Source organism: Diuraphis noxia, unplaced genomic scaffold (assembly GCF_037042655.1).
Source record: "Diuraphis noxia isolate RWA-SAM2 unplaced genomic scaffold, SU_Dnox_SAM2 contig0001, whole genome shotgun sequence".
Taxonomy (NCBI): Eukaryota; Metazoa; Arthropoda; class Insecta; order Hemiptera; family Aphididae; genus Diuraphis; species Diuraphis noxia.
The window spans coordinates 103,232,698-103,243,498 of NW_028301711.1; the positions used below are offsets into that span (position 1 = coordinate 103,232,698).

Here is a 10,801-nt window from a genome sequence, read left to right on the forward strand (position 1 = left end):
AATTATGAATTTTTTTCTATATTTAACGCGTCCGGAAATTCCGGACGCGTTATTATTTAAAAATCCCATAAATTCTAATAAATTTTCAGTAATTAATATTTCTTTTTTATTATATAATGGAATCCACAATAGAATAATTTCGATCAGAAAGAACTAAAGATTTATTATTATATGAAAAGCTGCCCTTCAGATCTGCAGGGCAGCTTTTCTACAATTCAAACATTAAAATTTTGTTTTTTGCATCTCTTCGTTATAAAAACTCCCTTCAACCTCTTCATTATTTAAATCTATAATTTTATAGGTTATAGGATTTGTGTTTAAAATTTCATTAACTATAAATATTTCTCTTGTCCAATTATTACTATATTTATTACCAAATGTTTTTTTATAAGCTTTTATTCTTACTCTATCACCCACACTAAATTTTATTTTTGATTTAGGTTTGTTTTTTGTAGAAAATAATTTGTGTAGAACAAGGTCTTCGTTAGATTTATTTACTTCACAAGGTTTCATACCAATAGATCTATGTCCCAAGTAACAAAAAAATATTTTTTTAATGTTTTAAAAAAGATTAAAAATATGTTTTAAATTGCATTCAAAAATATTTATAAAATGTTATAATGGCCAACTTTTCATTTAAAATACAATATTAAAAAAACAAATTTTAAATATTTTTTAAACATTTTTTTTCTAATGTAATTTTGATAATAAAATATCATAAAAACATTTTTTTCAAATCAATTAAACATTTTTTAAGTACTATTTTGATGTTTTTATAATATTTTTATTCCGTTAGAAACACCATTTAAATATATTTTTAATATAATAAATTCATTATATCATTATAATAACTGAAAATAGCTATAGGTAGGTTAGGTATTTAATAATAAATATGTTTTAAAAAAATCTTTTTATTGCTCTGGTTAAAAAATATAATAATATATATAAATGTTAAGAAATGTAATGACTAAAATATATATAGTTGTAATACATTATATATACAATGGTTATAATACAATATAAATGCTTATAAATATAATATGTATTATTATTATATAGTAATAATATATAAAAGGAAAATTTTTATAAGACTTTTTCGTTTTTTTTTTTTAAATTTTAAATTAATAAATACACAATATACTTAAGAAATATAATAATATGTATAAAATGTGTGTTTTATAATGGTATACAATATATATTAATAAAAAATTACTTCTGTTTTTGATATACACATTTTTATAAGCATAATATGTATTTTAGTTATAATATATAAAAGAAAAATTGTTAAAATGATTCATTTTTTTAAACTAAAATTCATAAATAGGTATACAATTACATTTTATAGGAAATATAATAATACGTTTTATATAAACTTATATATTTCATAATACTATAAAAGTTAAGATATATAATTGAAAAAAAAATACTTGTAGATATATGTCCGTTATTTTTTCTTTTTTACTTAAATTAATATACAATATACATTTTTATAAATTTATAATATGTATTATAGTAATATAATATAATATAATAAAAGAAAAATTGTTAAAATGATTCATTTTTTAAAACTAAAATTCATAAATATACAATTAAATTTTATAAGAAATATAATGATACGTTTTATATAAATGTATATTATTATTTCATAATAGTATAAAAATTAAAATGTATAAAATCGAAAAAAAATTACTTGTATAGGTATGTCTGTTATTTTTTTTTGTTTTAATTGTAATGTAAAATAATATTATGTTATAGTGATATTTTTATCATTTGCAATATTATTGTCGCCATCATCATCATCATCGTGATGATAATCTGCAATTTCTTTCTTTTTTTTTTGTTTTTCTTTGCTGTAAAAATACAGAACAATGAGGATCATTTTAAGGTTTAAAATATTTTACTATTTATATTCCTGTATCGGTTATACATTGTTTAAGTTTATTGTATAACTTATGCGCTAAATAATAATTAATAAACATAAAAAGTGGTTTTTATCAATCTTTATAATGTTAATTATACCTAATAATTTTTGTCAACATAATCAACGCTTCAAAGTTTTAAATAGTTCTAAAAAACATCAAATTCATATTATTTGTATATACCTACACATACAAATTTAAATAACCAGTGCTTGCAATATCATCAAAACAAAGTATCTCATTTAAAATCAATTATTTGCAATTTGTTATTTTTCATATTAAATAAAAAATAATAATTTACTAATTAGGTATCTCATTATTTAGGAATTATTTTAATCTGTGTAATAATGATCTAAACTTTTTGAAAATGTTAACATAAACCAACTTTGTCGATCAACAACTTTTTAGTGTTAAGAAAAAACATATTAGCTTATAAATCATATATTAATGTTTCTTCAATAATAATTATATTTTCAATTTTCTAACAATTAAAGACTAGGTTATTATTACTTTGCAATCCTTGTTGGTGCCTGTGCCAGCCATGACATAATACTATTGATAATATCATTTCTGATATCTTTTATTTGTTCAGGAAATTTTTGTCTAACAGCACCTTTAAATAATAACAATTAAATCATAACTATTTCATCATCAATATATAAAATACCATATTTAAACAATACTCTATACAATATATTATTGGCATAATAACAATAATATCATCTAATGAAAAAATAAAAAGATACCTACCTATAATGACTTTACAAATTCTAAACTCTGAAAATGGTTTTTTATTTTTTTGACCTTTCCAGCTGTAATACTTGAGGAGCTCATCAGAAAACATTATTTTTAAGATACTATAAGTGACTTTGGAAATATTTTTTCCTTCAGAGGCAAAAACTAGTGTTGATATCTATGTAAAATAAAATGTATATAATATACAATAAACAATATATACTACAATTATTCCATAATGATAAAAAAAAAAAAAAAAAAAATACAACATACCAATTTGTTTGTGTAGCTTAATTCTTCATTTTTCAATGTTGATTCTATTGCTAAGAGTTCACTTTCGGTTTTTAATGGAAAACATGATAAATAGTGTTCTTCAGAATTTGTATTTGTATTTATTGTCTGACGATTAGGTGCCGGTTGATCTTCAATAAAGGATGAAACATCTTGTTTTACATACTTTATACTTGACTTTACTTTATTCATATCAGCTTTAAAAACATAGTATGTATGGGTTAAAATATTACTCTTGTAGTATGTATAAATATAATTTATCAAATAGTATTCAAATTAGATGTTGGTGCAGTTACCTGATAGCTTACAAAGTTGATGACCAATAGCTTCTAATAAACTTTTATCTTTGATATCAAAAGTACAGGAATGTATAACTTTTTTGGCTAGTTTACATTTTTTCAAATCTTTTGATGGTTCATCTGGTATAGGAGTAGAAAAGGGAGTACTGCTGCTAGACTGAACTGATGTCTTCTTATTGGTAAAACATGATGTGTCAAACTCATTTCTTGGTGGAGAAATATTATCACAATAATTGTTGGTCTCATCAAACGATTGTGACTGTTCTAGTTAAAAAAAATTATTATTATTAACTGTATTATAAAATACTATGATTGAAACATATTATATACAGACTAAAATAGCTTAGACAGTGTAATAAAAAACAAAAAAAAAAACATAAAATAGTTTTTTTTTTAGAAAATTCAATTTACTTTTTTGTTTCTTAGGGAATGCAGGGTATGGTGTGGGCTTATCTTTGAGAAGTATATCATCCTCATCAGAGTGTGAAGAGTAATATTGGTCTAATGATCTTTTAGCTTTAACTTTTAATCTTTGTCCACGGCCTCTTTCTTCAACTTCTGAATGGAGGTTGGAATTCTTATTTAATTTATACATCAGTTTTAATCCATATTCATAATTGTCTAAAAATATAAATATTACATTTATGTACATTGCATAATACATTCATACTAGATTGCATAAATTTATAAATTACCAATATTTTCTTCTATAATGTCAATCTTACATTTTTTCCACTTATTATAATCGGGGTTTTCTTTTGATTTTGCATATTTTTTAATTGTAGATATTTTGAAATCCAGTGGATACCAACAATTTAATTTATTAATTATCCAACCATTTGGTATTAAATCTGGACTTTTTTCAACTGCATCATCTTCATTATCATATAATAATATTAAACACCACATGCTGACAACAAATTATAGCCATCATAAACATATATTTTAATAAAATAAATATTAGTCTAGTAGTGAAATATAAAGAATAATAACTACCTACTATAGGTAATTATTTGAAGACTTCGATGTACTAAATATTCAACTTTTGTATTATATAGAAAAACCTAAACTTCAATACATTATGTTTAAACATATAAAACGATAAATTATACACATAATAATTGCTATATACATTATGAAAACAATCTGATAATATAATACTCTTATACACATCACAAAAAAGTTTATACAATGTAACTTGGCCGGAAAATAATATATATATTTAGCTCTAATATAATATTATGAGTATGAAAATAAATATGATTAGGTTATAAATAACATTTATTTATATAAAATAATAATTTAAACACCAAGTAATTATTTATTCGAATGTAATAATGGAAATACAATAAATGCATTTTTGTGAGAAAAATATACATATTTGTTAACAATTTCATGAACTGGCCAAATTCGCATTTCTGATAACTTTTCGACTTCATATACTCCAATAGACGAACTTTCACATGGAATTGTATAAAAATTGTTTTTTCTTAGAAACATTCTACCAATAATTACACAACTGTTCATGGCTTGTGAAAAACAAATATTGTCCACCATTATAATATCACCAGAAGCTGAACCACAACAATTATCAGGAGAACTAATTTTGATTTTAAAATCACTAAACTGTATATTGGAGTATTGTGGATTAACACATGAAAGGACCAAAGGACCATTGCAATGCATTTTTGAGTAAATAGGGTATTTTTGAAAAGTCTGAGGATTGTGTGTTGCGTTTACTGTTAACAATTCGGCCATTCTATTTCCTATTTGCTCTAATGGTTTATTTTTTCCTCTTGTCATTCTTTTTATTTGTTGAAGGTAATTCTCAAAGGGAAAAGCTGATATAGTATCTAATGTTAGCATAGGAATTATTGGTGCAAAGTAGTCAGCGTCATCGACTAGATGAATCAAATTATGAAAATTATGAGTAATGAAGCTTGGGTGATATAAAATCATAAATGACTGCACAAAATGTCTTAATAGTTTTCTTGAATAATCTCTTAATTTATGGTCTTGAATACTGGTTTGATTTAACAAAATAGATATAGCTACATTTAATGTCATAAAATTGTTGTATTTTTCTTGGTTTAAAATGCCTTTTAAAGCAACTGGACCAAGATAGAGTAAAAATGACCGATACTCAACAGCTTTCCATCTTAAAAGATATTTTAATTCCCTTGGTTTTCTTACAAATTCTACCGGTAACCTTGCACTACACATAAAATCTGAGATTCTCTGAATTAATAGTCGCGATAGCTTAAAAGGTAAATCTCCATCATACCAAGTTAAAAGCATGGTCCGCATCACTCCTAAGTACACCAAATGCATTATGTCGAGAATGATTGAATGTACAAAATCAATTCCGGGTATTTTCACCAAACATGAATCAACTAGTCGATAATTTGGATCTATCCAATTAATAAAGTCATCACTTGTTCTAGTTGGACAGTTAATATCAGTAAAAACACGCTTATTATTAAGAGTAGTACCTCGAACGGTACACCTGGTACAAGAATAATACCCACCATGACCTTTAATGCCCAATATATCTTTTTTAGCAGGTGCATCACAAACAAAACCGAGAATTTTAACTAACATATTAGTGTCATTATCAATTAAAATACCTCTTTCTGACAATTCTATGATTTCCAATACAAATGGAGTTAAAAAATTATCCATGTCTTTAGGTTTTTGAAAACCATAGTATAGTCCAATGGGAAAAACTATTTTGTTAAGTTCAGGGACATTAACAACTGAAACCAATATAGGAATTGCTTGGCCTGGAGAACTTTTATACAAAGGTAGTCCATCAATATTTATTAATAAATGTAATTCATGGACATTACAATCAAATGATGAGATCAAGCGTTTTAATTGACTTTCCAAACCAAAATGAATATAATGTCCTGGTTCAACTGTTTTTTTTTCAAAAACAATACTTGTTTTTAGCAAAGTTCTTGAATCTGAAGGCAAAATGTGACTTATATTTTCAATATTTTTTTTTAAGCCAACCAACAATTCAGATAGTGCACTAGCAGTAATATTATGCTTAACAGCCCAAACACGCAAGAAATTTTTAATTGAGTTTTCGTCATTTATCGAATGGTCAACAGATTGCCTACGAAATAAATTATTAGAATCAAAGTCCAATAAAACATCTTCATCAATTATATCATGTTCACTAGATGAGGTACTTGATAATACTTTATCATATTCATCATAGTCAATACTTTGGTTAGTAAAATTTGAAAGTGTCTGGTTGAGTGAATTTATAGGTGCATTTATAACATCCTGTTCATTAGAAGTATTTAATTGTTTATTGTTATCATTATTAGAAGAATTATTGCTATCTGAAGAACTATAATGATCAAACATATAAGAACAATCCTTATTTTCGGCCACACGCCTTCTTTTACTTCTGTTTGATAGGTGATGGAATTTAGAAAAAGGTCTAGGCATCCTAAAAACAAGATAATGCCCGACACAATAATTGAATATTGAAAAAAAAATTCACAATTTTATAGTTAAAATGCAATAATAGGTATAGTTGGCCAATATTTTAAATTATTTTTAACGCAAATGTAATTAATTAATCAAACAGAAAGCTTATTAAGTACCTATACTTTGATTTCTTAAATATTTAGCAAAACTATAGACGCCAAAGAAAAAAAATGAACAGATACTAAAAAATTCAATTTTTAACAAATTAGGTAGGTATACTACAAATTAAATAATTAAGAGAATATCTTTGTATAGTATTTGTTATTCCTCTCTCTTTCTGACCCACACGCAACATAAAAAAGTTTACGTTCACAACAATGATTTGAACCATAATATTAATTTCTCAAACTAAAGTTAGTTATGAGCTTTTTAAGATGTAAAAACATTTACTTAATTACCTAACAATTGATAACTAGATAGTATTAAACATAATATTGGTTTGAATAAAAAAAAATATTTTTAAATATTGTACTAGATTAAAAAATATATGATAAATAGTAATAATAGTTTATAGTTAGGTAATACTGGTAATAGATATGTATAACATTATTATTATTTGTATTCTTACTTGGCACTTCGCGAACTTTTTCGAGTTTCTTAGACAATATAGCCAACAAGTATATAGGTAAACAGCTATTTGAACGGCGTAATACGAACGGCACTATTAAAAACATTAACGAATTACGAAACTAGAAATGCAAACAACAAGCAAACCACGATGGCGATGTACGTTGTAGATTTGAGTATTTACTATTTGACAGAAGAAAATATAGAATATAATGACTTTATAGACGTATTAAACCATGATGAAACCACGGTTAAGGCGAACACAATACAATATTATTATTATTGATTAAAATTTCGTTTAACCAAAACGGAAAATTATTTAATATCATACCGTTCTAAATTTATATTTTAATAACGATATAATTACCGCCGGCCGTTGTGCGTGTGGTATGATATCGAGCAAGTGCGCAACGTTTCGCAACGGTAGTACGGTACGGTACGTTTACTGCATCAGTAGGTATCACGGTTATCTAGTGTAGATAACCGTGGTAGGTATAAATTCTGTTTCATTCATAGATAATCTTTATTATCAATGATTTCATTAGAGCGCATAGAGTAATAAAACTAGAGAGTCATCCTTATCACTTAAAATCACTGCGTTCTTATCTACATTAACTATTACTTAATACTTATTAGTTATTAGTCTTTAATTAGAAATTGAGAACTTAATATTATAACATATTTTATTATTATTATTAATATCTTTGATTCTTAGGCATTGTTCTAGCCTTCTAGGTTCTAATGTTTTATTATTTTCTGTTTTCATATATTCAGTTTACTTGGGCTTATGTTCATCAATATATTAATAATAGGAGCTAGGGATAATATTTGTTCCTATTAATCTTGTTAAATATTATGTTAAGGTCGATTCATTAATAATGTTAATATTTATATAACAGAGAGAGTATCTATATTTCATATACCTACACAATATATCTAAGCAATCAACATAGACATTAAGCTCTAGCTGTAGGGAATTATAAAATCGGAAGGAGTGTTACACTTGACATATGATTTTTAAAATGTACATAACTTAAAAATTTAAATTGGACTTTATTAAAACCAGATATTTCTGAAATAATGTATATCTATTATCCTAAATTGCGATTCCTGAAGACACTGATCTATAATTATAGTTTCAAATATGCATATATTTGTTAAAATAAATTTAATACTTAAACCTTTAATTTTGACTCTTATTCTTAAAATAAATATAAACTACCCAGGTTTTTAACACGCAGTTAGAAATGTTTTGACCAAGTAAAAAATACTGGCTTAAAATATTATATAAAATTGGATTGATGATGGTAACAATATAATATAGGTATATAATATAATAAGGTATATTGGTAGGAACACTACATAAAATATGATCATTGTAATTGTGACATTTTGTTCATACCTAAGTATTTGATTTTATTAAAAGATTTTATTTTAATTTTATTTTTGATTTGATTTGTAAAAATATAGTTTGTATGCTGGCCTTTATCATATGTATTTCAACACTCATTTATCATACTACCATAAAAGTATATATTAATAATATACTATAATAGTAAATATTATAATCTATATAGCCTGCAATTATGGCAACCATTTTATTAGTTTAAAAAAAACTCAATATTTGAGAGCCAAAATTAAATTTAGTTTCTTCATTAATGAATTGCATATTTATGTATTAACTATATGTATAGCAGGGGTTGAAAAAATATAAGCAGTATAATAACAATTGTTCTAATAATTTATTAATTCATACCTCAGAGCCTAAATAATTTAATTACAAATAACTGGTTTTGGGAGATAAATGGTCCAGTGTATAGATGATATATATGATATGATGATATATGTGATGATGATGATGATGATGTAAAGACGATCAGAATCTAATATTATATATTTTAAACATTATAAAAATGATAGAAAATAAACATTATAACTTAATATTTTTTTAATATTTTAAAATGTTTAGAAAAACATATTGAATAATAAACATTATATTGATATTTATTTTATCTTTTATTAAAAATCTTATAAATCTAATATTTATTTAATATAAAAAAAATATATTTTTTGAAAACATTATTTTTGAAATGTTGTAATATTTATTAAACGTATAAAAAACATTCCATTGTTACTTGGGGTATATCATCAAAATTATATTTATCTATTAAAGATTGTAAAATTTTAATCCATTTTTTAGATTTTTGAACTTCCAAATATATTCTCATTTTTCCGTTTAATGTTCTATTAAATCGTTCAATAATTGAAGATTTTTCTTCGTTTTGAGTATGATACATATGAATATTATATTTTTCCAAAGTTTGTTTAAAATGTTTATTTACAAACTCCAAGCCTTTATCAACATGTAGTAATTTTGGTGGTTGATGTTTTTGTGATTTAGCTTGTTTTATTATTTTTTCAAATGTTTTTGAAACACTAATACCATCTTTATTTTTGAGTGGTAATGCCCATACAAATTTTGAAAGAGTATCTATAACAGTAATTATATAACAATAACCTTTATTTTCATTTGAATAATTTCTCATTATAACTAAATCAGCAGCCCATAGATCATCAATACCTTTAGTGATAATCCTTCTTTTAGGAAATCTTAATCTGACTGGTTTATGAAGTTCTTTAGCTAATAAAAATTTGTCTGTATTATTTGAAATATTGGTGACGGGTTGTTCAATTTCAGATGATGTTGTAAATTTACTTTTATTTGTTTTACAATCCAAACATTTTGTTGAAATTCTCCATCGACCATTAACTGTTTGCATTTTAATAGGATTTAAATTTTTTGTTCTTTTTTTACATTTAAGACAATGTATAGTTTGTAATAATTCATCGCTCATTTTATATTGCAAAAAATTTTTTTTTTGATTTTTCCAAAAATCTTTGGAAATAATTTTAGACTATCAGACTATGAGGGGGACTTAAAGAGAATTAAAATTAAAAATGTTTAAAGCAAAAATGAACTTTCTAACATAAATATTACCGGAGTTATACTTAAATCAAAAATATGAAGTGAGGGGTAAACTTTTAGTATATAGTGTAGATAAGTATATAAATAATATCTGTGCTGTTCCGACTTGATAATATCAATTATTAAATGAATTATCAGACTTTAAAATATTTAATAATAATAATAATAATAACAAATATTTTCAATTGAAAAAAAAAATCTGAAAAAAATGCAAAAAATCGGTAAAATCATTCCCAGCTTTACAGATACCCGTTATGAAAAAAGGAGGCCGGAACTCTTTTACAGATATCTGTAAAGCTATCGTGGGAGGGAGAAATTATCCAAGTGTTGTTGATCGTCAACTACAGTTTTTCAGTAGAACTAGATAGGTGGGCGCCTACACCTATCCAATTTACTGTAAACGTCTTCAAAGCATGATTAAATTAGCAGGAGAATATGCGGCGCCACACATTCCCCACTAATTACGATCTTACTAAGAACACATTTAAAACAAACGCATT

The 10,801-nt window shown here is 24.4% G+C and overlaps 2 protein-coding genes across 2 annotated transcripts; both read right to left on the bottom strand.

The window, feature by feature from the left end:
• Positions 1-1,695: 1,695 nt before the first annotated feature.
• LOC149063006 (uncharacterized) lies at positions 1,696-7,665 on the bottom strand. Its single transcript, XM_089227572.1, has 8 exons — positions 7,317-7,665; positions 3,940-4,154; positions 3,656-3,865; positions 3,242-3,508; positions 2,928-3,142; positions 2,670-2,832; positions 2,430-2,532; positions 1,696-1,850 (listed from the first exon to the last, which is right to left on the bottom strand). Exons 2-8 carry the CDS (start codon positions 4,151-4,153, stop codon positions 1,745-1,747), a joined length of 1,278 nt encoding a protein of 425 aa, XP_089083698.1. The 5' UTR covers position 4,154; positions 7,317-7,665; the 3' UTR covers positions 1,696-1,744.
• Positions 4,562-6,933, bottom strand: LOC149063007 (uncharacterized). The gene has a single exon (XM_089215478.1). The coding sequence runs from the start codon at positions 6,704-6,706 to the stop codon at positions 4,562-4,564; it is 2,145 nt and encodes a 714-aa protein (XP_089071604.1). The 5' UTR covers positions 6,707-6,933.
• Positions 7,666-10,801: the final 3,136 nt, after the last annotated feature.

What these genes read in the sequence shown, in the direction of transcription:
- LOC149063006 (XM_089227572.1), bottom strand. Translation starts at nt 4,153, where the DNA reads ATGTGGTGTTTAATATTATTATATGATAATGAAGATGATGCAGTTGAA. An exon ending in CATTATAGAAGAAAATATTG is followed by an intron (nt 3,866 to 3,939) that starts GTAATTTATAAA and finishes TTATATTTTTAG; the next exon opens with ACAATTATGAATATGGATTA. An exon ending in AATTTGTAAAGTCATTATAG is followed by an intron (nt 2,533 to 2,669) that starts GTAGGTATCTTT and finishes TATTATTTAAAG; the next exon opens with GTGCTGTTAGACAAAAATTT.
- LOC149063007 (XM_089215478.1), bottom strand. Translation starts at nt 6,706, where the DNA reads ATGCCTAGACCTTTTTCTAAATTCCATCACCTATCAAACAGAAGTAAA.